The following is a 26,363-nucleotide window of genomic DNA, read 5'->3' on the forward strand; positions in this document are numbered from 1 at the left end:
GGTCCGGCACAGACACTGATATGGAAGAGAGAAACCCTGAGGGCGGTGGGACCGCCGGGGGTGGTGGGGGTGCTTCCCCTGCTAGGACTGATGCAGAGAGAGCGGCCACTGCACACATGGAGGCGGTGGCCACGTCTTCTCCTGCTTGTGGGAGCAGCACTGCAGGCACATTTTGTCACACGGCTGAAGCATTGCTTGGCAACACACCAGAATCTGTGAGGGGCGGCAGGGCCGCGGGCAGGGCCTGCAGGCGGCTCCGGAGACGGTGGAAGCGGCAGGGCAGGCGGCGCAGCAGTCAGCGGGGCCTGAGGGGCTGGCGGGGTAGACGCTGCCGGAGATGGAGCGGTGGGTGTCTGTCTCAGCCCTGGGAGGGGTAAAGGAGGTGGCAGAATCGGTGCAGGGTTGGTCCGCACTATCGCCACCAGCACTGTTGTCATGAATGCAATTCCTGGCTGCGATGCACAGGGACGGGGCATGCTGTGCAGCGAGGGGCTGCCGGCCGCCTCTCTCAGTGAGGGTGGGAGCGGGTCCGCACCCTCCCAGAGTACGGGGCACGGAGAATTCCACAGCAGATCTGGCCAAGGATCTCCCTCCGTGGCCGCTGGGGCATCCTCAGGCGGACAGAGAGCAGCGGGGGCACGGCCCCTCTCTGACACAGGCTGCCATCACTCACTGCTGCTGTCGATCGCCTTGCCCGGCAGCCTGGGCTAAACAGCGAGAGACGCTGCTGCCGCCGGATGCACATGATCCACAGAAGCAGAAAAAAACTTCTCAGCTGTGGGCAAAGCCTCGCCCACCTGCGAGGTAGAGGGGGTGGCAACCCGCAGTTTCTGTCCTTGGATGGATCCTTCACCTGCTGGCTCTGGTGGGGGGGTATTAACTCCCCACATGAGGCAAGGTACCCCACCAAATGTGCTCTCTGCCTCAGAACTGAGAAAAGCGCTGTAAACGCTGGATAAATTCGGGGCAGCCCAAAGCCCCATTCTTATTTCTCCCAGAAATAGGGATCCATGGATTGCCAGACCCGTATGTCCAAGGAGCATGTCAGACCTATAAAAATAGCATGAAACTTTGCCCATCTGATAAACTGATAGAAATGTCTCTTCACCATATGAAGAGGCAATCAGGGACTGAGACCTGTCCTGCATGCCCCACCAATGCATTCTCATTCTCCCAGAGTGTAATCTCCCAGAGTGTAATCTCCTCATTCTCACACTCCCAAGAAGGCTGCAGACACAAGTGACTTTGAACATGCTTTTATTGATGGCCAGAAGCAGAGCTGGAGCAGGAGTGGGAGGAAGGGAGCAACGGGAAGCTGGGTGTACTTGGGACTTGCATTTACAGCTTGCCACGGAGACTGTCCTTAGTGCCAAAGCCTGTGCCTGCACCACAGGGGCTTCTCTGACTGCACTTCAGCTGCCCCTGGGAGCTTCTGAGCACCAGCAGGTGTTGGATGCATTGTGGAGAAGGGGCAATGAGCATTTTAGTCAGAGGATAGAGAGCCAGGAATATCTTGGAGTGAAAACCTCTTCAGCTGCTCATGGATCCAGGGCTCAAAGTACGAGATCCTGGTGAATGCCTTAGGGAAGAGAGGGTCATCATATCCACGAGAAACAATGCCATAAGCCTTCTTATTGCAGACTAATGGGCCACCAGAATCACCCTGTGCCATGAAAGGAGTGAGAGGGGTCAGACATGCCACAGCTCAGCTCTCCCTGCCTTAAGCAGCAAGTTTCCCCTTCCCTCCCTCCAGGGGAAGCACCTCCTCTTCCAAGCACCTCCCTCCCTCCAGACCCAGCTCTCAGTGTTTGTAGCTGCCTCACTACTCCTCTAAGCCCACCCGTGAAACAATTCAGGCCTGGAGGCTCTCTGAGATTCAAAAACTCTAAAAGAATGTTGACCTACTATAGACGTTGGGAAATATATAACCCATCAGAGCAAGGATATCACAAGGAATTTACACATCAAAACACTGGTTAGACTGAGTAGAAGATCCCAGGTAAGTAAAGAAGCAAATTTGCTGATTGTTAGGAAGATGCACCCCAATTGAGGGAGCACATCAGCTTCAGAGCTTCTGTAAGGACTCTCAGCTCATCATTCTGAAGGTCCTGGTTCATTCTGCTGTCCTTTTGCTTTCACCCGAGAACTAAGCTGAATTTTCAGCGCCAGCATCCTCCAAATCTTGCAGCCCAAAACAACACTTACCTTGTAAGTTGATTTTTTACGGTTTTCATCGCCAACACAGATCATAGACTGAGGCTGGTAGTCACTGGAAAACTTCTGACAGATTTTCTCCTTTTGCACCTTCAGTTCCACCTCCCTCAAGACATCACTCGCTGGCGGGTTCAGAGATGTCCGGCCCCAGCCAGACACCCTGCATAAGGTTCCTACTCTCACATGTTCATTTTCCTTGGCAAAGGAGATATATCGCACATACTCATTGATCTTGGCTTTTTTCTTCAGCTGTCAGAGAGAACATGGGGTTAGAGACAGCAAAGCATTAGGAGCAATTTGGGAGATTGGGGAGGTGAGCAGGGGGAGATCCCTCAGGCAGAAAGGATGTGTTGGGCCATACCTTCAGCAGCACAATGTCATTTATGCAGCCTTTACGGGAATATTGAGGATGGATGACCCATTTTCCAACAGGGATCTTCTGCTGGCTCGGTTCTTGGCTACTTACGTTGTGGGCTCCCAGAGTGACAGTGAAGCTCACTATCCTCCTGCCAGGAAACACCAGCACATTCCAGCTGCATTGGCAGGAACAGCCCCCAGGACAGGTGGCTGGAGGGAAGTGATGTTGGAGAAACCTCCCCAGAGCAGCTCTCAGCAAGTTGTCCTCTCTCACCTGGGTTCCTTCCCGAGCCCAGCCGAGGATCCCTCAGCCCACACTGACACAGCTGGGAGCTGCTCCGTGCTGAGCACAAAGGGCAGCAGGGCAGGGGACACACTGGAGCCCTTCTCCAGCAGCAGCTCTAAGCCATGGCAGGAACCATGACCCTGGAGACCCCTGTGAGCATTCCTGTCCCCAAGGACACTCAGCCCCAACCAGGCAGACAATTCCTGCACTCAGAGAGGAGAGCTCAGCTCCAGAGATGCCTGCTGAGCCTGAAGAGACACAGGGTACTGTTTCAGCCTGGATCAGGGCTGAGGCACTCTGGGACTGTGTGAGACTGTAAAAAATCACCTGGGCAAGAACAATGGAGTCTTACCCTTTTTTATCCACACAGTGAGCTGCTGAGAGCACTGCGTCTGGGCGAATCAGGAACCCTCCACACCTACTAGTCTTTGTCGCATTTTTAATTTTTAAAAAAGCCATGTAGGGTCTGGAGTGGGCCTTAGCTTCCCTTCCGCCAATGATCCTTCCTGGAAGAGAGATGGGAAATATAAATATAAATATAAATATAAATATAAATATAAATATAAATATAAATATAAATATAAATATAAATATAAATATAAATATAAATATAAATATAAATATAAATATAATTATAAATATAAATATAAATATAAATATAAATATAAATATAAATATAAATATGCTGCTGTTTCCTCTCAAGTTTGGGACTGCATGAAAGGAAAGGCTCATCCTCTAATGCCAGGTGCCAGTGATCTCAACAACTCTCCTTCCCGGGGCTGTCCAAAGCATTTCTGGGGCACAATGCAGAGAAAGACAAGCAGCACTGTCTGGGGTCTGACCACTCCTGGCTCTGGATGACTCAAATGCCATCAAGGGCACAGCTCTAGTGCCTCTAATGCCTCACTGGCTTCAGGCACAGGCTGAGATGGGAAATGAGAGGAGAGAGGAGGAGAGAGGAAAGCAGGAGAGTAGAGCCAGGAGAGAAGGCGAGGCAGGAGCCTTGCCTGAGTTTGACTGCTCAGAGTCCATCTGTGCCCTTGCATGTTCCTAAATCCCATCTCTGTGTACTCACCAGCCCCAGCCCAGGGCAGAAGGACAAAAGCATTTGTGAGCAGAAGGAGCAGCAGCATCTCCCACCACTGTCCTGAAGAGCCAAAGCAGTGGCTGTGGTCAGGCAGGGGACAGGTACAGAATGGCCAGTATAGAACCTCTATATATGTCATGTGGAGCTGACACAGGAAACCTGTAGCTGTGTCATTTACTGCTTTTGTTCTCCCTGCCCCCAAACTGTGGTTGGTGAGGGGCTCATGAAACATTCTCTGCGGTTTTGTCACAATCTTCTCAAAAAATTGAGTTATCTGAGCTGGTTCAGAGCACGCACAGTGCCCAGGGAGAGGAAAGGTGTGTCTGTTGAGTGCATCTCCCATCAGAGACCTTTGGAGAGAGCCCCTGGGACTCTGCATGTGGGCTGATTCTGTCTGGATTTTTTTTTCTTTTTGTTTTTTGTTTCCCCCTGTCCTCTGATAGCAATGGGAAGAGCTGGCCAGGATGAGGCAAAGTTCCTGTTTCTTATCAGAGGGGCTAACTGCCATCAGAGATGTCGTGGTGCAATCAGAAACTACCAGTCAGGGTCACTAAGAGACAAGGCCACTTGGGTCCTCTTGACCTCAACCCTGGTGTTCTAGGGGATCTGACAAGACCATGGTGATGAGGAAGTCTGAGGTGCAGCTGGGGAGTCATTCTGTGAGCCCAGTCCAGACCAGCAGGTGCCCTGGTGTCCTGGTTTAGGGCAAATTTGGAAGAAAACCTCCAAAGGGGACCCCTCCAGAAACCAAAGCCACACTGCCTCTTCCCACAACCGATTCGGGAAGGATTCCTTGGAGAGAAGTGGAAAGAACCTGTTTATTTAACAGGCAAAGCAACCCCCAGCACACAAAATGAACAATACCAGATGACACCACTCTTCAGCTCTGCTCCTTCTGCAGGAAAGAACAACTCCAGTGCCGCGATGCCGATTCCACGTGGCGCTGCCCCAGCACCACTTCTGCATGGGAAAGAACTAAAGCAGCTCGAAGAAGCAAGCAAAGAGTCCTTCCTTTTTTCCTTTGCACTGATCCTTTGGTGTTGGGTCCACAATTATTGGATGGCTCTGGTGGTTTAGGACCCCAGCCAGTGGCTGAACTGTGATCCGGACTGCCGGCAGCAGAGGCAGGGCACGGCGACGCCTGGCACATCTGCCAATGGACCCTGACGACCAGGACACAATGTCAGTCACCTCCTCATACTCACACTCAGGGTTTCCATCCAGCTCTCAAAAAGGCTGCAGACACAAGTGATTTTGAGCATGCTTTTATTGATGGCCAGAAGCAGAGCTGGAGCAGCAGTTGGGCGGAAGGGAGAAATGAGAAGCTGGGTGTACTTGGGACTTGCATTTACAGCTTGCCACAGAGACTCGCCTTAGTGCCAAAGCCTGTGCCTGCACCACAGGGGCTTCTCTGACTCTGCTCCAGCTGCCCCTGGGAGCTTGTGAGCACCAGCAGGTGTTGGATGCATCGTGGAGAAGGGGCAATGAGCATTTTAGTCAGAGAATGGAAAGCAAGAAATTGCCTTGCGTGAAAACCTCTTCAGCTGCTTTTGGATCCAGGGCTCAAAGTGTGAGATCCTGGTGAATACCTCAGCGAAGTGGTTCTTTTTGAGTGCATGAGAAACAATGCCATAAGCCTTCTTATTGCAGACTAATGGGCCACCAGAATCACCCTGTGCCATGAAAGGAGTGAGAGGGGTCAGACATGCCACAGCTCAGCTCTCCCTGCCTTAAGCAGCAAGTTTCCTCTTCCCTCCCTCCACGTGAAGCACCTCTTCTTCCAAGCACTTCCCTCCCTCCAGACCCAGCTCTCAGTGTTTGTAGCTGCCTCACTACTCCTCTAAGCCCACCTGTGAAACGATTCAGGCCTGGAGGCTCTATGAGATTCAAAAACTCTAAAAGAACATTGACTTCCTTTAGACATGGGGAAATATCTAAACCATCTGAGCAAGGATATAACAAGGAATTTACACCCCAAAGCCCAGTTACGCTGGGTAGAACAACCCCAGGTAAGTAAAAAAGCAAATGTTGCTGATATTTAGGGAAATGCTCCCCAATTCAGGGAGCACATGGGCTTCGGATCTTCTGTGAGGAACCTCAGCTCATCATTCTGAAGGTCCTGGTTCATTCTGGTGTCCTTTGGCTATCACCTGGGAACTAAGCTGAATTGCCAATCCCAACATCCACCCAAGCTTGCAGCCCAAAACAACACTTACATGGGAAGTTGCTTTTTTACTGTCTTCATCACCAACACAGATCATAGACTGACACTGGAAGTTACTGGAAAGCTGCTCACATATTTCCTCATTTTTCACCTCCAGTTCCACCTCCATCAAGACATCACTCAAGACCTCTTTCTTAGATGTCTGGCCCCAGCCCGACACCGTGCATAAATCTCCTGCACTCACACGTTCATTTTCCTTGGCAATGGAGATACATTGCACATTCCCGGTGATATTGGCTTTTTTCTTCAGCTGTCAGGCAGAGACAGGGTTAGAGCCAGGACCAAGTTCAGAGTTCAGGGAGGTGAGCAGGGGGAGATCCCTCAGGCAGGAAGGATCTGTTGAGTCATACCTTCAAAAGCACAATGTCATTTTTCCCATCTTTACGGGAATATTGAGGATGGATGACCCTTTTTACAACAGGGATCCTCTGCTGGCTCTTTTCTTGCCTCCTTATGTTGTGGGCTCCCAGAATCACAGTGACCCTCGGTCTCCTGCCAGGAAACACCAGCACATTCCAGCTGCATTGACAGGAACAGCCCCCAGGACAGGTGGCTGGAGGGAGGTGGTGTTGGAGAAACCTCCCCAGAGCAGCTCTCAGCAAGTTGTCCTCTCTCACCTGGGTTCCTTCCCAAGCCCAGCCGAGGATCCCTCACCCCACACTGACACAACTGGCAGCTGCTCCGTGCTGAGCACAAAGGGCAGCAGGGCAGGGGACACACTGGAGCCCTTCTCCAGCAGCAGCTCTGAGCCTTGGGAGGAACCGCGACCCTGGAGACCCCTGTGAGCATTCCTGTCCCCAAGGACACTCAGCCCCAACCAGGCAGACAATTCCTGCACTCAGAGAGGAGAGCTCAGCTCCAGAGATGCCTGCTGAGCCTGAAGAGACACAGGGTACTGTTTCAGCCCAGAGCAGAGCTGAGGCACTCTGGGACAGTGTGAGACTGGAAAAAATCACCTGTACAAGAAAAATGGAGTCTTACCATCTCATATCCACACAGTGAGCTGCTGAGAGCACTGCATCTGGGCGAATCAGGAACCCACCACACCAACTAGGTTTTGAGCCACTTTTAATTTCTAAAAAAGCCATGTAGGGTCTGGAGTGAGCCTTCACTTTCGTTCCACCAATGATCCTTCCTGGAAGAGAGGTGGGAAATGTTAATATGAATTTTAAATATAAATGTAAAATATAAATGTTAATATGCTGCTATTTCCTGTCGAGTTTGGGGCTGCATGAAAGGAAAGGCTCATCCTCTAATGCCAGGTGCCAGTGATTCCCAACCACTCTCCTTCCTGGGGCTGTACAAACAGTGCTGGGGCCCACGGAGAGAAAGACAAGCAGCACTGTCTGGGGTCTGACCACCCCTGGCTCTGGATGACTCAAATGCCATCAAGGACACAGCTCTAGTGCCTCTAATGCCTCACTGGTTTCAGGCACAGGCTGAGATGGGAAATGAGAGGAGAGAGGAAAGCAGGAGAGTAGAGCCAGGAGAGAAGGTGAGGCAGGAGCCTTGCCTGAGATTGACTGCTCAGAGTCCATCTGTGCCCTTGCATGTTCCTGTCTAAGTCCCATCTCTGTGTACTCACCAGCCCCAGCCCAGGGCAGAAGGACAAAAGCATTTGTGAGCAGAAGGAGCAGCAGCATCTCCCACCACTGTCCTGAAGAGCCAAAGCAGTGGCTGTGGCCAGGCAGGGGAGAGGTACAGAATGGCCAGTACTGAACCTCTATATATGTCATGGTGTGCTGACACAGGAAACCTCAGCCTGCCTGTGGACGTGTCATTTACTGCTTTTGTTCTCACACCCCCAAACTGTGGTTGCTGAGGGGCTCATGACACCTTCTCTGCGCTTTTGCCACGATCTTCTCAAAAAGCTGGAGAGATCTGGGCTGGTTGAGAGCACCAACAGTGCTCAGGGAGAGCAAAGGTGTGTCTGTTGAGTACATATCCCATCAGAGACGTTTTTAGAGAGCCCTTGGGATCCTGCATGCAGGGTGCTTCCACCAGGATATTTTTTCCTTTTTGTTTTTTGTTTCCCATCCCCCTCTGATAGCAATGGGGAGAGTTGGCCAGGGTCAGGCAAAGTTCCTTTTTTTTTATCAGAGGGGCTAACTGCCATCAGAGATGTCCTTGTGAAATCAGAAATCGCCAGTCAGGGTCATAAAAGGACAAGGCCAATAGGAGCCTCATGACCTCAGCCCTGGTGTTCTGGGGAATCTGAGAAGTCCATGGTGATGAGGAAGTCTGAGGTGCAGCTGGGGAGTCATTCTGTGAGCCCATTCCACACCAGCAGGTGCCCTGGGCAGGTGCAGGGCTGGCTGAGACACAGCTGGAGCTCAGCTGAGGACCAGGCTCAGGGTGCCCCCATGAGAAGGGAGCAGCCCTGCCTGGGCCCTCCGTGAGTCCTCCCTGGCAGCTCTGGGTCAGTGCTACAGCCTGGAAGGGACTCAGCCCCTGTTTCCATCACCCTCCTTTGGTCACGAGCCCAGCCAGTGAAACCTCCAGGATCTGTGACTTTCCCCCTCTAGGCTCTGTTTACATGTGTCCCCTCAGACCCCTCCTAGCAATCCAGACAGTCCAATCCCAGGATTCCATCCCCTCTTGCGTTAAAGCCACTGTTTTTCTCTTTTGCACACTCTCCCACTGCCCGTCTTTCAGCCACGCGGATTCCACGCTCCCTGCCCCAAGAAAGAAGAACACCCACGTGGTGATAAGTCCCTGATCTTGGCCTTATCAACAAGTGATGCAGGATAGTCCGGATAACTCAGTCCCTCAGGGAGACACAGTGCCCGAATACCCAGTCAGCTCGCAGCCGCCGCAGGCTGCCCTTAGCAGGCTTAGTGATTCTCAGCTCTTTGGTGATTCTCAGCTCTCTTAGGATTTCAGCTCTTTGCTTGCTTGCCAGGGCACCTTTGGCTGAGGCAGAAGCAGACGCAAGAGAGGAGAAGGAGAGGTCCTGGCGGTTCCACAGCGATGGTTTATTGGGGAGTCTGCGACGGGTTCCAGCGACAGCTCTTCTTCTGTCGAATGGGCTAAACCAGCCCCTTTTATAGGGTATAGGGGGATCCAAACTTGTCCAAAAGAAAGGGTCAGGAGAAAGTGACCTATGAGGTTACAGAGATAAGCTATGGGGCGAGGGGTAGAAGAAGACAAGAGCTTATTTTGTGGTCTCACCATGACTCAGCAGTTCCTACAGTTAAATCTAAGGCCTCCATGGAGCTCTCCTAAGCTGCATGGGGTCTGCTACAGTGTGGCATCAGCTGCCGTGCCGTGGGAGAGATCACGGCGGTGGACGCTGCCAGTGCCAGTGCCCATGAGTGTTGTGTCCCCTGCCTCGCTTCGGTGCTGCTCCTGCCACAGGAAAGAACAACTCCTGTGCCGCGATGCTGATTCCACGCAGCGCCGCCCCAGCACCGCTTCTGCACGGGAAAGAACTAAAGCAGCTCGAAGAAGCAAGCAAAGAGTCCTTCCTTTTTTCCTTTGCACTGATCCTTTGGTGTTGGGTCCACAATTATTCGCTGCTTCTGGAGGTCTGGATCCCAGCCAGTGGCCAAACCGTGATCCTGCCTGCCGGCAGCAGAGGTAAGGCACGGCCAGTCCTGGCATATGTGCTGATCGATGCCTGCGATGAGGACATGTCAGTCATCATCTCATTCTCACACTCAGGATTTGAATCCAGCTCCCAAGAATGCTGCAGACACAAGTGACTTTGAACATACTTTTATTGATGACCAGAAGCAGAGCTGGAGCAGGAGTGGGAGGAAGGGAGCAATGGGAAGCTGGGTGCACTTGAGAGCTTGCATTTACAGTTTGCCACAAAGACTCTCCTTAGTGCCAAAGCCTGTGCCTGCACCACAGGGGCTTCTCTGACTGCACTTCAGCTGCCCCTGGGAGCTTGTGAGCACCAGCAGGTGTTGGATGCATCGTGGAGAAGGGGCAATGAGCATTTTAGTCAGAGAATGGAAAGCAAGAAATTGCCTTGCGCGAAAAACCCTTAAGCTTCTTACGGATCCAGGGCTCAAAGTGGGAGATCCTGGTGAATACCACGGGGAAGATGTGGTCATCATATAAATGAGAAACAATGCCATAAGCCTTCTCATTGCAGACTAATGGGCCACCAGAATCACCCTGTGCCATGAAAGGAGTGAGAGGGGTCAGACATGCCACAGCTCAGCTCTCCCTGCCTTAAGCAGCAAGTTTCCCCTTCCCTCCCTCCATGTGAAGCACCTCCTCTTCCAAGCACCTCCCTCCCTCCAGACCCAGCTCTCAGTGTTTGTAGCTGCCTCGCTACTTCTCTAAGCCCACCCATGACACAATTCATGCCTGGAGGCTCTCTGAGATTCAAAAACTGCAAAGAAGAACATTGACCTAGTTTAGACATGGGGAAATATCTAACCCATCTGGGGAAGGATATAACAAGGAATTTACACCCCAAGCCTGTTTAGGCTGGGTAGACCATCCCCAGGTAAGTAAAAAAGCAAATGTTGCTAATAGTTAGGAAAATGCACCCCACTTCAGGGAGCACATGGGCTTCAGAGCTTCTGTGAGGACTCTCAGCTCATAATTTTGAATGTCCTGGTTCATGCAGGTGTCCTTTGGCTTTCAACTGAGAACTGAGCTTACTGTCCAGTCCCAACCTCATCCCCAGCATGCAGACCAATATGACACTTACCTTGTATGATGCTTTTTTACTGTCTTCATCACCAACACAGATCATAGACTGACACTGGTAGTTACTGGAAAGTTGCTCACATATTTCCGCATATTGCACCTGCAGGTCCACCTGCCTCAAGACATCACTCATGAACCCTTCCTTAGATGTCCATCCCCAGCCAGACACCGTGCATAAAGCTCCTGCTCTCACACGTTCATTTTCCTTGGGAATGGAGATACATCGCACATACTCATTGATCTCAACTTTTTTCTTCAGCTGTCAGGCAGAGAGAACACAGGGTTAGAGCCAGCAAAGGATGAGGACCAAGTTCAGAGTTCGGGGAGGTGAGCAGGGGGAGATCCCTCAGGCAGGAAGGATCTGTTGGGCCAGACCTTCAGCAGCACAATGTCATTTTTCCCATCTTCACGGGAATATTGAGGATGAATGACCAATTTTTCAGCACGGATCTTCTGCTGGCTTGGTTCTTCCCTCCTTATGTTGTGGGCTCCCAGAATCACAGTGACCTTCACTCTCCTGCCAGGAAACACCAGCACATTCCAGCTGCATTGACAGGAACAGCCCCCAGGACAGGTGGCTGGAGGGAGGTGGTGTTGGAGAAACCTCCCCAGAGCAGCTCTCAGCAAGTTGTCCTCTCTCACCTGGGTTCCTTCCAGAGCCCAGCTGAGGATCCCTCAGCCCACACTGACACAGCTGGCAGCTGCCCCGTGCTGAGCACAAAGGGCAGCAGGGCAGGGGACACACTGGAGCCCTTCTCCAGCAGCAGCTCTAAGCCATGGCAGGAACCATGACCCTGGAGACCCCTGTGAGCATTCCTGTCCCCAAGGACACTCAGCCCCAACCAGGCAGACAATTCCTGCATTCACAGATGAGAGCTCAGCCCCAGAGATGCCAGCTGAGCCTGAAGAGACACAGGGTACTGTTTCAGCCTGGATCAGGGCTGATGCACTCTGGGACTGTGTGAGACTGTAAAAAAATCACCTGTACAAGAAAAATGGAGTCATACCCTTTCATATCCACACAGTGAGCTGCTGAGAGCACTGCGTCTGGGCGAATCAGGAATCCTCCACACCTACTAGTATTAGTCCCATTTTTAATTTCTAAAAAAGCCATGTAGGGTCTGGAGTGGGCATCAGCTTCTCGTCCACCAATGATCCTTCCTGGAAGAGAGATGGGAACTGTTAATCTGAATGTTACATATAAATGTTAACAGCAATGTTAATATGCTGCTGTTTCCTGTCAAGTTTGGGGCTGCATGAAAGGAAAGGCTCATCCTCTAAAGCCAGGTGCCACTGATCCCAACCACTCTCCTTCCTGGGGCTGTCCAAAGCATTGCTGGTGCAGAGTGGAGAGAAGGACAAGCAACACTGTCTGGGGTCTGACCACCCCTGCCTCTGGATGACTCAAATGCCATCAAGGGCACAGCTCTAGTGCCTCTAATGCCTCACTGGCTTCAGGCACAGGCTGAGATGGGAAATGAGAGGAGAGAGGAAAGCAGGAGAGTAGAGCCAGGAGAGAAGGTGAGGCAGGAGCCTTGCCTGAGATTGACTGCTCAGAGTCCATCTGTGCCCTTGCATGTTCCTAAATCTCATCTCTGTGTACTCACCAGCCCCGGCCCAGGGCAGAAGGACAAAAGCATTTGTGAGCAGAAGGAGCAGCAGCATCTCCCACCACTGTCCTGAAGAGCCAAAGCAGTGGCTGTGGCCAGGCAGGAAACAGGTACAGAATGTCAGGTACTCAACCTCTATATATGTCATGGTGAGCTGACACAGGAAACCTCAGCCTGCCTGAGCTGTGTCATTTACTGCTTTTGTTCACATAACCCCCAAACTGTGGCTTGGTGAGGGGCTCATGACACGTTCTCTGCTTTTTTGTCACGATCTTCTCAAAAAATGAAGAGATCTGGGCTGGTTCAAAGCACCCACAGTGCTCACAGGAAGGGGAAAGTGTTTTGTTGAATGCATATTCCATTAGAGACGTTTTGAGAGAGCCCTTGGAAACCTTCATGCAAGTTGCTTCCACCAGGATATTTTTTCCTTTTTGTTTTTTGTTTCCCATCCTCCTCTGATAGCAATGGGGAGAGCTGGCCAGTGTCAGGCAAAGTTCCTGTTTCTTATCAGAGGGGCTGACTGCCATCAGAGATGTCCTTGTGAAATCAGAAACCACCAGTCAGGGTCAGCAAGGGACAAGACCAGTGGAGCCTCATGACCTCAGCCCTGGTGTTCTAGAGAATCTGAGAAGTCCATGGTGATGAGGAAAGTCTGAGGTGCAGCTGGGGAGTCATTCTGTGAGCCCAGTCCAGACCAGCAGGTGCCCTGGGCAGGTGCAGGGCTGGCTGAGACACAGCTGGAGCTCGGCTGAGGACCAGGCCCAGGGTGTCCCCATGAGAAGGGAGCAGCCCTGCCTGGGCCCTCTCTGAGTCCTCCCTGGCAGCTCTGGGTCAGTGCTACAGCCTGGAAGGGACTCAGCCCCTGTTTCCATGACCCTCCTTTGGCCATGAGCCCAGCCAGTGAAACCTCCAGGATCTGTGACTTTCCCCCTCTAGGCTCTGTTTACATGTGTCCTCTCAGACCCCTCCTAGCAATCCAGACAGTCCCATCCCAGGATTCCATCCCCTCTTGCGTTAAAGCCACTGTTTTTCTCTTTTGCGCACTCTCCCGCTGCCCGTCTTTCAGCCGCGTGGATTCCGCGCTCCACCCGCGCCCTGCCAGCAGCCAAGTGGGGCAACTCTTTGCAGCCAGCACCGCTCTCTGCCACGAGAAAGAAGAACACCAACATGGTGATAAGTCCCTGATCTTGGCCTTATCACCGAGCAATGCAGGATAGCCCAGATAACTCAGTCCCTCTGGGAGACAGAGTGCCCGAATACCCAGTCAGCTCGCAGCCGCCGCAGGCTGCCCTTAGCAGGCTTAGTGATTCTCAGCTCTTTGGTGATTCTCAGCTCTCTTAGGATTTCAGCTCTTTGCTTGCTTGTCAGGGCACCTTTGGCTGAGGCAGAAGCAGATGCGAGAGAGGAGAAGGAGAGGTCCTGGCGGTTCCACAGCGATGGTTTATTGGGGAGTCTGCGACGGGTTCCAGCGACAGCTCTTCTTCTGTCGAATGGGCTAAACCAGCCCCTTTTATAGGGTATAGAGGGATCCAAACTTGTCCAAAAGAAAGGGTCAGGAGAAAGTGACCTATGAGGTTACAGAGATAAGCTATGGGGCGAGGGGTAGAAGAAGACAAGAGCTTATTTTGTGGTCTCACCATGACTCAGCAGTTCCTACAGTTAAGTCTCAATCCTCCGTGGAGCTCTCCTAAGCTGCATGGGGTCTGCTACAGTGTGGCATCAGCTTCCCTGTGAGAGATCGCGGCCTTGGGCGCAGCTGTGGCTCCTGCCAAAGGAGAGATTGCTGCCATGGCCGCTGCCACTGCCAGTGCCCATGAGTGTTGTGTCCCCTGCCTCGCTTTGGCGCTGCTCCTGCTGCGGGAGAGAACAACTCCTGTGCCGCGATGTTGATTCCACACAGCGCCACCCCGGCACCGCTTCTGCACGGGAAAGAACTAAAGCAGCTCGAAGAAGCAAGCAAAGAGTCCTTCCTTTTTTCCTTTGAACTCATCCTTTGGTGTTGGGTCCACAAGTATCAGATGCCTCTGGTGGTTTAGGACCCCAGCCAGTGGCTGAACTGTTGATCCGGCCTGCAGGCAGCAGAGGCAAGGCAGAGCCACGTGTGGCACATGTGCCTATCAAGCCCCGCAATCAGGACACAATATCACTCACCTCGTCATTCTCAAACTCAGGGTTTGCATCCAGCTCCCAAGAATGCTGTAGACTCAAGTGACTTTGAACATGCTTTTATTGATGGCCAGAAGCAGAGCAGGATTAGCAGTGAGAGGAATGGAGCAATGGGAAGCTGGGTGTACTTGGGAGCTGCATTTGTAGCATCCCACAAAGACTCTCCTTAGTGCCAAAGCCTGTGGCTGCACCACAGGGACTTCTCTGACTGCACTTCAGCTGCCCCTGGGAGCCTCTGAGCACCAGCAGGTGTTGGATGCATTGTGGAGAAGGGGCAATGAGCATTTTAGTCAGAGGACAGAGAGCCAGGAATATCTTGGAGTGGAAACCTCTTCAGCTTCTTGCGGATCCAGGGCTCAAAGTGGGAGATCCTGGTGAATACCTCAGGGGAGAAACGGCCACCACATCCATGAGAAACAATGCCATGAGCCTTCTCATTGCAGACTAATGGGCCACCAGAATCACCCTGTGCCATGAAAGGAGTGAGAGGGGTCAGACATGCCACAGCTCAGCTCTCCCTGCCTTAAGCAGCAAGTTTCCTCTTCCCTCCCTCCACGTGAAGCACCTCCTCTTCCAAGCACCTCCCTCCCTCCAGACCCAGCTCTCAGTGTTTGTAGCTGCCTTACTACTCCTCTAAGCCCACCCGTGAAACAATTCAGGCCTGGAGGCTCTCCGAGTTTCAAAAACTCAGAAGAAGAACATTGACTTCCTTTAGACATGGGGAAATATCTAACCCATCTGAGCAAGGATATCACAAGGAATTTACACACCAAAGCACTGGTTAGGCTGGGTAGACCATCCCCAGGTATGTAAAAAAGCAAATGTTGCTGATAGTTACAAAAATGCACCCCAATTCAGGGAACACATCCGTTTCAGAGCTTCTGTGAGGACTCTCAGCTCATCATTTTGAAGGTCCTGGTTCATTCTGTTGTCCTTTTGCTTTCACCTAAGAACTAAGCTGAATTTCCAATCCCTCCCTCCTCCCAAGCTTGCAGCCTAAAACAACACTTACAGGGGCAGTTGCTTTTTTACTATCTTCGTCACCAACACAGATCATAGACTGACGCTGGTATTTACTGGAAAGCTGCTTACATATTTCCTCATTTTGCACCTCCAGGTCCACCTCCATCAAGACATCACTCATGTTCCCTTTCTCAGATGTCTGGCCCCAGCCAGACACCATGCATAAAGCTCCTGCTCTCACACGTTCGTTTTTCTTGGCAATGGAGATACATCGCACATTCTCAGTGATCGTGGCTTTTTTCTTCAGCTGTCAGGCGGAGAGGACACGGTGTTAGAGGCAGCAAAGGATGAGGAGCAAGTTCAGAGTTTGGGGATCTGAGCAGGGGGAGATCCCTCAGGCAGAAAGGATCTGTTGGGCCATACCTTCAGCAGCACAATGTCATTTCTCCCATCTTTACAGGAATATTTAGGATGGATGACCCATCGTGCAACAGAGATCTTCTGCTGGCTGCATTCTTCGTCACTTATGTTATGGGCTCCCAGAATCACAGTGACATTCTCTATCCTGCCAGGAAACACCAGCACATTCCAGCTGCATTGACAGGAACAGCCCCCCGGGCAGGTGGCTGGAGGGAGGTGATGTTGGAGAAACCTCCCCAGAGCAGCTCTCAGCAAGTTGTCCTCTCTCACCTGGGTTCCTTCCCGAGCCCAGCCGAGGATCCCTCAGCCCACACTGACACAGCTGGGAGCTGCTCCGTGCTGAGCACAAAGGGCAGCAGGGCAGGGGACACACTGGAGCCCTTCTCCAGCAGCAGCTCTAAGCCATGGCAGGAACCATGACCCTGGAGACCCCTGTGAGCATTCCTGTCCCCAAGGACACTCAGCCCCAACCAGGCAGACAATTCCTGCCACTCACAGAGCGGAGCTCAGCTCCAGAGATGCCAGCTGAGCCTGAAGAGACACAGGGTACTGTTTCAGCCTGGATCAGAGCTGAGGCACTCTGGGACTGTGTGAGACTGGAAAAAATCACCTGTACAAGAAAAATGGAGTCTTACTCTTGTATATCCATGCAGTGAGCTGCTGAGAGCACTGCATCTGGGCGAATCAGGAATCCTCCACACCTACTAGCGTTTGTCGCATTTTTAACTTCTAAATAAGCCATGTAGGGTCTGGAGTGGACCTTAGCTTCACATCCACCAATGATCCTTCCTGGAAGAGAGATGGGAAATGTTAATCTGAATGTTACATATAAATGTTAACAGCAATGTTAATATGCTGCTGTTTCCTGTCAAGTTTGGGGCTGCATGAAAGGAAAGGCTCATCCTCTAAAGCCAGGTGCCAGTGATCCCAACCACTCTCCTTCCTGGGGCTGTCCAAAGCATTGCTGGTGCAGAGTGGAGAGAAGGACAAGCAACACTGTCTGGGGTCTGACCACCCCTGCCTCTGGATGACTCAAATGCCATCAAGGGCACAGCTCTAGTGCCTCTAATGCCTCACTGGCTTCAGGCACAGGCTGAGATGGGAAATGAGAGGAGAGAGGAAAGCAGGAGAGTAGAGCCAGGAGAGAAGGTGAGGCAGGAGCCTTGCCTGAGATTGACTGCTCAGAGTCCATCTGTGCCCTTGCATGTTCCTAAATCTCATCTCTGTGTACTCACCAGCCCCAGCCCAGGGCAGAAGGACAAAAGCATTTGTGAGCAGGAGCAGCAGCATCTTCCACCACTGTCCTGAAGAGCCAAAGCAGTGGCTGTGGTCAGGCAGGGGAGAGGTACAGAATGGCCAGTACTGAACCTCTATATATGTCATGTGAAGCTGACACAGGAAACCTCAGCCTGCCTCTAGCTGTGTCATTTACAGCTTTTGTTCTCACACCCCCCAAACTGTGGTTGGTGAGGGGCTTATGATGACACGTTCCCTGATCTTTTGTCATGATCTTCTCACAAAGGTGAAGAGATCTGGGCTGGTTGAGAGCACCCACAGTGTCCCGGGAAAGGGGTGTCTGTTGAGTGCATATCCCATCAGAGACCTTTGGAGAGAGCCCCTGGGATCCTGCATGTAGGGTTCATCCACCAGCATTTTGTTTTCTTTTTGTTTTTTGTTTTCCCCCTGTCCTCTGATAGCAAAGGGGAGAGCTTGCCAGGGTCAGGCAAAGTCCTGTTTTTTATCAGAGGGGCTGACTGCCATCAGAGATGTCCTTGGGAAATCAGAAATCACCAATCAAGGTTCTTATGGGACAAGGCCAGTGGGAGCCTCATGACCTCAGCCCTGCTCTTCTGGGGAATCTGAGAAGTCCATGGTGATGAGGAAAGTCTGAGGTGCAGCTGGCGAGTCATTCTGTGAGCCCAGTCCAGACCAGCAGGTGCCATGGGCAGGTGCAGGGCTGGCTGAGACACAGCTGGAGCTCAGCTGAGGACCAGACTCTGGGTGTCCCCATGAGAAGGGAGCAGCCCTGCCTGGGCCCTCTCTGAGTCCTCCCTGGCAGCTCTGGGTCAGTGCTACAGCCTGGGAGGGACTCAGCCCCTGTTTCCATCACCCTCCTTTGGTCACGAGCCCAGCCAGTGAAACCTCCAGGATCTGTGACTTCCCCGCTCCAGGCTCTGTTTACATGTGTCCCCCCAGACCCCTCCTAGCAATCCAGACAGTCCCATCCCTGGATTCCATCCATCCCCTCTTGCATCAAAGCCACTGTTTTTCTCTTTTGTGCACTCTCCCACTGCCCCTCTTTGAGCCGCCTGGATTCCGCGCTCCACCTGCGCTCTGCTGGCACCCGCGTGGGGCAGCTCTTTGCAACCAGCACTGCTCTCTGCCACGAGAAAGAAGAACACCCACATGGTGATAAGTCCCTGATCTTGGCCTTATCACCAAGCGATGCAGGATAGTCCGGATAACTCAGTCCCTCAGGGAGACACAGTGCCCGAATACCCAGTCAGCTCACAGCCGCCGTAGGCTGCCCTTAGCAAGCTTAGTGATTCTCAGCTCTTTGGTGATTCTCAGCTCTCTTAGGATTTCAGCTCTTTGCTTGCTTGCTAGGGCACCTTTGGCTGAGGCAGAAGCAGACGCGAGAGAGGAGAAGGAGAGGTCCTGGCGGTTCCACAGCGATGGTTTACTGGGGAGTCTGCGACGGGTTCCAGCGACAGCTCTTCTTCTGTCCAATGGGCTAAACCAGCCCCTTTTATAGGGTATAGGGGGATCCAAACTTGTCCAATAGTAAGGGTCAGGGAAAAGTTACCTGTGAGGGAGGTTACAGAGATGAGCTATGGGGCTAGGGGTAGAAGAAGACAGGAGCTTTTTTTGCTGTTTCATCATGACTCAGCAGTTCCTACAGTTAAGTCTCAATCCTCCATGGACCTCTCCTAAGCTGCATGGGGTCTGCTGTAGTGTGGCATCAGCTGCTGTGGGAGACATCGCGGCCTTGGGCCCAGCTGTGGTTCCTGCCAAGGGAGAGGTCGTGGCCGTGGCCACTGCCAGTGCCCAGAGTGTTGTGTCCCCTGCCTCGCTTTGGCGCTGCTCCTGCCACGGGAAAGAACAACTCCTGTGCCGCGATGCAGATTCCACACGGCGCCACGCCAGCACCGCTTCTGTGTGGGAAAGAACTAAAGCAGCTGGAAGAAGCAAGCAAAGAGTCCTTCCTTTTTTCCTTTGAATTCATCCTTTGGTGTTGGGTCCCCAACTATCAGTTGCCTCTGGTGGTTTAGGACCCCAGCCAGTGGCTGGACCTTGATCCAGACTGCTGGCAGGGCACAGCCACTCCAGGACCACACATGGTCCTGGCACATCTGCCAATCAACCCCCACAATCAAGGACACAATATCAGTCACCTCCTCATTCTCACATTCAGGGTTTGAATCCAGCTCTCAAGAAGGCTGCAGACACAAGTGACTTTGAACATGCTTTTATTGATGGCCCGAAGCAGAGCTGGAGTGGCAGTGGGAGGAAGGGCGCAACGGGAAGCTGGGTGTACTTGGGACTTGCATTTACAGCTTGCCACGGAGACTGTCCTTAGTGCCAAAGCCTGTGGCTGCACCACAGGGGCTTCTCTGACTGCACTTCAGCTGCCCCTGGGAGCTTGTGAGCACCAGCAGGTGTTGGATGCATCGTGGAGAAGGGGCACTGATCATTTTATTCAGACAATGGAAAGCAAGGAATATCTTGGGGAGAAAACCTCTTCAGCTGCTGATGGATCCACGGCTCAAAGTGTGAGATCCTGGTGAATACTTCAGGGAAGATGTTGTGTTCACGTGCATGAGAAACAATGCCATGAGCCTTCTTATTGCAGACTAATGGGCCACCAGAATCACCCTGTGCCATGAAAGGAGTGAGAGGAGTCAGACATGCCACAGCTCAGCTCTCCCTGCCTTAAGCAGCAAGTTTCCTCTTCCCTCCCTCCAGGTGAAGCACCTCCTCTTCCCAGCACCTCCCTCCCTCCAGACCCAGCTCTCAGCATTTGTAGCTGCCTCACTACTCCTCTAAGCACACCCATGAAACAATTCAGGCCTGGAGGCTCTCTGAGATTCAAAAACTCTAAAAGAACATTGACTTTAAACATGGGTAAATATCTAACCCATCTGGGCAAGGATATCACAAGGATGTTACACTCCAAAACACTGGTTAGGCTGGGTAGAACATCCCCAGCTATGTAAAAAAGCAAATCTTGCTGAGAGTTGGAAAATGCACCCCAATTCAGGGAGCACATGGGTTTCGGATCTTCTCTGAGGACCCTCAGCTCATCATTCTGAAGGTCCTGGTTCTTTCTGGTGTCCTTTGGCTTTCACCTGGGAGCTAACCTGAATTTCCAGTGCCAACCTCCTCCCAGACTTGCACCCCAACACAACACTTACATGGGACGTTGCTTTTTTACTATTTTCATCACCAACACAGATCATCGACCGACGCTGGTAGTTACGGAAAAGCTGCTGACAGATTTTCTCCTCTTGCACCTTCAGTTTCACTTCTCTCATCACATTAGTCTTGTTTTCTGTGTCAGATGTCCAGCCCCAGCCAGACACCGTGCATAAAGCTCCTTCTCTCACCCGTTCATTTCTCCTGGGAATTGAGATAAACTGCACATTCTTATTGATCCTGGCCCTTGGCTTCAGCTGTCAGGCAGAGAGAACATGGGGTTAGAGCCAGCAAAAATTAGGAGCAAGTTGAGAGTTTAGGGAGGTGAGCAGGGGGAGATCCCTCAGGAGGAAGGATCTGTTGGGCCAGACCTTCAGCAGCACAATGTCATTTTTGAAGCCTTCACGGGAATATTGAGGATGGATGACCCATTGTCTCACACGGATCTTTTGCTGGCTCCGTTCTCGGCTGTTTATGTTGTGGGCTCCCAGAATCACAGTGACCCTCACTGCCCTGCCTTTTTTATCCACACAGTGAGCTGCTGAGAGAACTGCATCTGGGCGAATCAGGAACCCTCCACAGTAACTGGGTTCTGATCCACTTTGAATTTTTAAATAAGCCATGTAGGGTCTGGAGTGAGCCTTCACTTTCGTTCCACCAATGATCCTTCCTGGAAGAGAGGTGGGAAATGTTAATATGAATTTTAAATATAAATGTAAAATATAAATGTTAATATGCTGCTGTTTCCTGTCGAGTTTGGGGCTGCATGAAAGGAAAGGCTCATCCTCTAATGCCAGTGATCCCAACAAATCTCCTTCCTGGGGCTCTCCAAAGCATTTCTGCTGCACAGTGGAGAGAAAGACAAGCAGCACTGTCTGGGGTCTGACCACCCCTGCCTCTGGATGACTCCAATGCCATCAAGGGCACAGCTCTAGTGCCTCTAATGCCTCACTGGCTTCAGGCACAGGCTGAGATGGGAAATGAGAGGAGAGAAGAGGAGAGAGGAAAGCAGGAGAGTAGAGCCAGGAGAGAAGGTGAGGCAGGAGCCTTGCCTGAGATTGACTGCTCAGAGTCCATCTGTGCCCTTGCATGTTCCTAATCCCATCTCTGTGTACTCACCAGCCCCAGCCCAGGGCAGAAGGACAAAAGCATTTGTGAGCAGAAGGAGCAGCAGCATCTCCCACCACTGTCCTGAAGAGCCAAAGCAGTGGCTGTGGCCAGGCAGGAAACAGGTACAGAATGGCAACCTCTATATATGTCATGAGGAGCTGACACAGGAAACCTGTGGCCGTGTCATTTACTGCTTTTGTTCTCACACCCCCCAAACTGTGGTTGGTGAGGGGCTCATGACACGTTCTCAGCTCTTTTGTCACAATCTTCTCAAAAAATGGAGAGATCTGGGCTGGTTCAGAGCACCCACAGTACACACAGGAACAGGAAAGGGTTGTTTGTTGAGTGCATCTACCATCAGAGACCTTTGGAGAGAGGCCCTGGGACACTTAATGTGGACACTTCCATCTGGATTTTTTGTTGTTGTTTTTATTATTTTGTTGGTTTTTGGTTTTTGTTTCCCCCCATCCTCTGATAGCAATGGGGAGAGCTGGCCAGGGGCAGGCAGAATTCCTATTTTTTATGAGAGGGGCTGAGTGCCATCAGAGATGTCCTTGGGAAATCAGAAATCACCGATCAGGGTCACTAAGGGACTGAATCTGACTCCATGTTCCCAGAAGGCTAATTTATTATTTTATGTCACTATATTATATTAAATAATGCGATTGTAAAACTATGCTAAACAATAGAGAAAGAATACTTACACAAGGCTAACAAGATAATATTTAAAAACTCGTGACTCTCTCCTCAGAGTATAACACAGCCTGACTCTTATTGGCCATTAAGTCAAAACAATTCACATGAAACTTATCAAACAACCACCTGTTGGATAAACGATCTCCAACCACATTCCAAAGCAGCAAAACACAGGAGAAGCAAATGACATAATATTGTTTTCATTTTTCTTTGAGGCTTCTCAGCTTCCCAGGAATAAAGTCCTGGCAAAGGGATTTTTCCAGAAGATGTGACGGTGACAGGTGCAGGGCTGGCTGAGACACAGCTGGAGCTCAGCTGAGGACCAGGCTCAGGGTGTCCCCATGAGAAGGGAGCAGCCCTGCCTGGGCCCTCTCTGAGTCCTCCCTGGCAGCTCTGGGTCAGTGCTACAGCCTGGAAGGGACTCAGCCCCTGTTTCCATCACCCTTCTTTGGCCTTCCAACCAGTGAAACCTCATGATGTTCCAAATTTTACATGGCTTTGATCTAGAGAAGGCCCACAAATAAATCCTCCAGAGCACATTGGCATTTCCCCTCAGCCTGTGTTCTAAAAAGACCATGGGCTGTAGTCCCTGTCCTGGGCATCCTCCTGGAAGCTGTTTGGTGGAAGGTGCAATTTCAGAAGTAATGGGAGATCTGGAAAAATCACATGAATTCCATCCTTAGAGTGTTTTCTCCCTCTCTGCTGACCACACAGGGGATTGGTTCAGGAGATCACCAGCATCTGCCCGCCTTCAGATGGATACAGAAAAGAAACCTCTGTTTGCTGCCCTCTCTTGTATGGATATAGAAGCAAATTCTGTGAAATTAAAGATTCAGTCACTGACACTGAATGAAGAAACTTCATTTCCCCTCTCACTTCAATCTCTCTTTTGCTATTGATCCCTTTGCCTGTGATGCACATTTGGTCCTCATTCTCTGGTTCTTTTATCAGTCTTTTCCCACGCCAGGTGTCTCTGACCACATCAGAGACAGGCTCTGTGCAGGTTGGTACTAGGTACAGAGTTAAGTCCTGAAATTCCAGTCAAATCTCATTTTTGTTGGATTGGATCTTTTTCTACTGTAATTGATGGAAGGAAATGAGAGGCAGGAGGAAAAGGAAAAGGAAAGGAAGGAAGGAAAGGAAATAGAAGGAAAGGAAAGGAAAGGAAAGGAAAGGAAAGAAAGGAAAGGAAAGGAAAGGAAAGGAAAGAAAGGAAAGGAAGGAAAGGAAAGGAAAGGAAAAGGAAAGGAAAGGAAAGAGGAAAGGAAAGGAAAGGAAAGGAAAGGAAAGGAAAGGAAAGGAAAGGAAGGAAAGGAAAGGAAAGGAAAGGAAAGGAAAGGAAAGGAAAGGAAAGGAAAGGAAAGGAAAGGAAAGGAAAGGAAAAAGGAAAAAGGAAAAAGAAAAGGAAAAAAATAGGAAAGGGAAAAGGAAAGGGAAAAGGAAAGAAGGAAGGGAAAGGATTCACATTGACAAGCAGTCACTAAAAATTGAAGAATGAGCTGTGAGTGTCTGGAGTTGAATGAAAACTCTCCAGCAGAGACAGCACTGCCTCTAAAGGCCACCAGTCCAATTAAACAAAGGCAGCATCAGGCTAATTCTGCCCTTGGTGTCACACATCCCTTGAGATTTCCAGCTGCTGCTCAGACCTTTCAGGTTAACAATCAGTCCCCAGCTGGTGAGGATGCAGAATTCACAGCCTTGGGCATGTAAGAGATGAGATTCCTGTGTGTGCAGGAGTCCCTCTGGTCCCATTTTCCAGACAGTGAGGGAGGGCTCCATCCAGAACAGCATCTCAGTGCTGGTGTGAGGATGTTTGCCACCTCCCCTTGCCCACAGAGGGAGCACAGCCCTGAACAACCATCCCTGACAGCTCTGAAATCAGATTAATCAACCCCACCTCTAGGGATTTGGGGATTTCAAGAGACTCTATTTAAGCAGCAGAGGCAGCTCAGCTGTTCCCTTCATGGGCAAAAAATAGAGATGCCTCTCAGCTTTCAACTGAATTGAAACAAATCTAACAAATTCCTTTCCTCCTCTCTGTGAGACAAGTCCTTGGCTGACTTTCTATGGTGTATGCCATGTGATAATGTCAATAGATTATTCCAGCTGTCGCAGAAGAGCATCTGCATTTAAAATAATTTAAAATAATTTAAAAATAATTAAATAATTTAAAAGCATTTTAATCTACAGTGTAAGCTGACAGTAGGAATCATCGCCCAACACCATTCCTGATGTAAGAAAACAAGGGAAATCCTTCTATCAAAATTGGAATGAGCCATTTTGGAGGCACTGGATGGCAGAATTTGCCTGCAGGTAGGACACTGCTTCAAAATCTCTATTGTGAATGTATAGAGAAAATCCAAGGAAGAGCTAAGGCCAAAACTTATTCAAAAAAGAAGTTTACTCGTTTTTTACACAAATTACATAAATTGAGGGTTGTTTCTGAGAGGTGCTCTGAATTAGGGAATAAAAGATGGACTGTCAGTAAAACAGAGGCTGCTGTGAGTGTTGCTGACTTTAGTAAAGAGCTAAAGATGACAGCAATAGTCTAAACCTTTCACATGGGCTTGGAGGGCAGAATTAGGTGGTTTCCACTTCAGCTACATGGATCTAACAAGTTAAAAGCAGTGTGAATGTGTGCAGGGAGTTTTTCATGTCATTCTCTATCTGTCATGCACAGACTCTATTGAGATACCACTCCAAAAGTGTCATTTCATTCCTGTGGTAATGGAAACAGCCAAACCCAGAAAGATCATTTTAAAATACATCAGAGCACCAAATGTCTGATAATATTGGGAGTTTCCTTATTGTGCTTGTGTGTTTAAATCATCTGTGGCTCCAGGATCCACAGCTTTGTGTTCAAGTCATAAAACCCAGAGACAGAGCGGTGTCACCACATTTCACAGAGAAAAGCAAGGCTCAAAATTCTCCCCAAGAATATTTCTGGGTTTCACATTCTCTGAATCTCAGGGAAAGGAAAAACAATTTTTATCATTTGCTGTGCCTGTGCAATGTGGAGATTGTTCACCCACAGTGAGGGTGTTTGGGTTCCTTGGCCTGTCAGGGCATTTGTGTAATATAGTAATAATATAATGTAATATAATAATAATATAGTGTAATGTAGTGTAATATAGTGTAATGTAGTGTGATATAGTGGAATATAGTAAAAATATAGTGTAATATAGAAATAGTGTAATATAGTAATAATGTAATATAGTATAGAATAATATAGTATAATAAAGTAATTAATTATCGTTCTGATAAGATAGAGTCAGATGCATTATTCTCTCTCTTTGTTGGGAGGAGGGAATATAGTGTAATATAGTAATAATATAATGTAATATACTAATAATATAGTGGAATATAGTATAATATAGTGTAATATGGCAATAGTGTAATATTATATAGAATGATATAGTATAATAAAGAAAATTATTAGCCTTCTGAAAGATGGAGTCAGATGCATAATTTCTATCTCCTTGTCAGGGGGAGGGAATATAATGTAATATAGTAATAATATAATGTAATATAATAATAATATAGTGTAATATAGTATAGTATAGTAAAAATATAGTGTAATATAGTATAATATAGTGTAATATCGTGTAATATAGTAATAAAGTAATAGTATAATATAGTATAGTAATATAATATAGAATGATATAGTATAATAAAGTAATTAATTATTCTTCTGATAAGATGGAGTCAGAAGCATCATTCCTCTCCCCTCATCAGAGAGAGGGTATATAGTGTAATATAGTAATAATATAGTGTAATATAGTAATAGTGTAATATAGTATAGAATATAGTGTAATATAGTGTAATATATAATAGGAGAATAGAATAATATAGTATTTAAAGTAATTAATATGAAATTAATTAATATTGATATTTATTTAAATGTTAAATTTAAATATTCTTTAAAAATTAAAGTAATTTATATTAAAGTAATATAGTATTTTAAAGTAATTAATTAGCCTTCTGATAAGATGGAGTCAATGCATCATTTCCTCCCCTCGTCAGGGGCAAGAATATCATCTACAGAGCAGCCCAAGGTGGCTGGTGATGGCAGAGCTTGGAGCTGTGTCCCTCACTGTGTGCCAGCTCTGCTGATTGTTCCTTGTGTGTACAGAGCCACAGGTGCTT

General features: G+C 49.7%; 5 protein-coding genes across 5 annotated transcripts; all 5 read right to left on the reverse strand.

Moving 5' to 3' along the window:
• Nucleotides 1–1,323: 1,323 nt before the first annotated feature.
• Nucleotides 1,324–3,358, reverse strand: LOC131568544 (cathepsin G-like). Its single transcript, XM_058820638.1, has 4 exons — nt 3,210–3,358; nt 2,576–2,720; nt 2,206–2,463; nt 1,324–1,663 (listed from the first exon to the last, which is right to left on the reverse strand). The coding sequence occupies exons 1-4, from the start codon at nt 3,314–3,316 to the stop codon at nt 1,484–1,486; spliced, it is 690 nt and encodes a 229-aa protein (XP_058676621.1). The 5' UTR covers nt 3,317–3,358; the 3' UTR covers nt 1,324–1,483.
• A 2,051-nt stretch (nt 3,359–5,409) lies between these two features.
• LOC131568631 (granzyme B-like) lies at nt 5,410–7,811 on the reverse strand. Its single transcript, XM_058820733.1, has 5 exons — nt 7,754–7,811; nt 7,150–7,303; nt 6,519–6,660; nt 6,161–6,418; nt 5,410–5,617 (listed from the first exon to the last, which is right to left on the reverse strand). The coding sequence occupies exons 1-5, from the start codon at nt 7,809–7,811 to the stop codon at nt 5,438–5,440; spliced, it is 792 nt and encodes a 263-aa protein (XP_058676716.1). The 3' UTR covers nt 5,410–5,437.
• A 1,865-nt stretch (nt 7,812–9,676) lies between these two features.
• Nucleotides 9,677–12,501, reverse strand: LOC131568730 (cathepsin G-like). Its single transcript, XM_058820812.1, has 6 exons — nt 12,444–12,501; nt 11,844–11,997; nt 11,212–11,353; nt 10,838–11,095; nt 10,144–10,293; nt 9,677–9,787 (listed from the first exon to the last, which is right to left on the reverse strand). Exons 1-6 carry the CDS (start codon nt 12,499–12,501, stop codon nt 9,677–9,679), a joined length of 873 nt encoding a protein of 290 aa, XP_058676795.1.
• A 2,397-nt stretch (nt 12,502–14,898) lies between these two features.
• Nucleotides 14,899–17,285, reverse strand: LOC131568567 (cathepsin G-like). The gene is made up of 5 exons (XM_058820668.1): nt 17,231–17,285; nt 16,631–16,784; nt 15,999–16,140; nt 15,625–15,882; nt 14,899–15,078 (listed from the first exon to the last, which is right to left on the reverse strand). Exons 1-5 carry the CDS (start codon nt 17,283–17,285, stop codon nt 14,899–14,901), a joined length of 789 nt encoding a protein of 262 aa, XP_058676651.1.
• Nucleotides 17,286–19,679: 2,394 nt separating this feature from the next.
• LOC131568582 (cathepsin G-like) lies at nt 19,680–21,588 on the reverse strand. The gene is made up of 4 exons (XM_058820682.1): nt 21,531–21,588; nt 20,783–21,081; nt 20,411–20,668; nt 19,680–19,871 (listed from the first exon to the last, which is right to left on the reverse strand). The coding sequence occupies exons 1-4, from the start codon at nt 21,586–21,588 to the stop codon at nt 19,692–19,694; spliced, it is 795 nt and encodes a 264-aa protein (XP_058676665.1). The 3' UTR covers nt 19,680–19,691.
• Nucleotides 21,589–26,363: the final 4,775 nt, after the last annotated feature.

The sequence above is a fragment of the Ammospiza caudacuta genome, chromosome 27 (genome assembly GCF_027887145.1).
Source record: "Ammospiza caudacuta isolate bAmmCau1 chromosome 27, bAmmCau1.pri, whole genome shotgun sequence".
Lineage (NCBI taxonomy): Eukaryota > Metazoa > Chordata > Aves > Passeriformes > Passerellidae > Ammospiza > Ammospiza caudacuta.

Bases quoted from the DNA above. Each gene is read 5' to 3' on its own strand.
- LOC131568730 (XM_058820812.1), bottom strand. From the start codon at position 12,501: ATGCTGCTGCTCCTTCTGCTCACAAATGCTTTTGTCCTTCTGCCCTGG. The intron at 11,998-12,443 runs GTGAGTACACAG...TCTCTCTTCCAG, and splicing joins TCTGCCCTGGGCCGGGGCTG to GAAGGATCATTGGTGGACGA. The intron at 9,788-10,143 runs GCAATTTCTTGC...TCCTCATCGCAG, and splicing joins TTAAGGGTTTTTCGCGCAAG to GCATCGATCAGCACATATGC.
- LOC131568582 (XM_058820682.1), bottom strand. From the start codon at position 21,588: ATGCTGCTGCTCCTTCTGCTCACAAATGCTTTTGTCCTTCTGCCCTGG. The intron at 20,669-20,782 runs GTCTGGCCCAAC...TCTGCCTGACAG, and splicing joins ATGACATTGTGCTGCTGAAG to CTGAAGCCAAGGGCCAGGAT. The intron at 19,872-20,410 runs GTAAGTGTTGTG...TTCATGGCACAG, and splicing joins GTAAAAAAGCAACGTCCCAT to GGTGATTCTGGTGGCCCATT.
- LOC131568544 (XM_058820638.1), bottom strand. From the start codon at position 3,316: ATGGCTTTTTTAAAAATTAAAAATGCGACAAAGACTAGTAGGTGTGGA. The intron at 2,464-2,575 runs GTATGGCCCAAC...TCTCTCTGACAG, and splicing joins ATGACATTGTGCTGCTGAAG to CTGAAGAAAAAAGCCAAGAT. The intron at 1,664-2,205 runs GTAAGTGTTGTT...TTCATGGCACAG, and splicing joins GTAAAAAATCAACTTACAAG to GGTGATTCTGGTGGCCCATT.
- LOC131568567 (XM_058820668.1), bottom strand. From the start codon at position 17,285: ATGCTGCTGCTCCTGCTCACAAATGCTTTTGTCCTTCTGCCCTGGGCT. The intron at 16,785-17,230 runs GTGAGTACACAG...TCTCTCTTCCAG, and splicing joins TCTGCCCTGGGCTGGGGCTG to GAAGGATCATTGGTGGATGT. The intron at 15,079-15,624 runs GTAAGTGTTGTT...TTCATGGCACAG, and splicing joins GTAAAAAAGCAACTGCCCCT to GGTGATTCTGGTGGCCCATT.
- LOC131568631 (XM_058820733.1), bottom strand. From the start codon at position 7,811: ATGCTGCTGCTCCTTCTGCTCACAAATGCTTTTGTCCTTCTGCCCTGG. The intron at 6,419-6,518 runs GTATGACTCAAC...TCTGCCTGACAG, and splicing joins ATGACATTGTGCTTTTGAAG to CTGAAGAAAAAAGCCAATAT. The intron at 5,618-6,160 runs GTAAGTGTTGTT...TTCATGGCACAG, and splicing joins GTAAAAAAGCAACTTCCCAT to GGTGATTCTGGTGGCCCATT.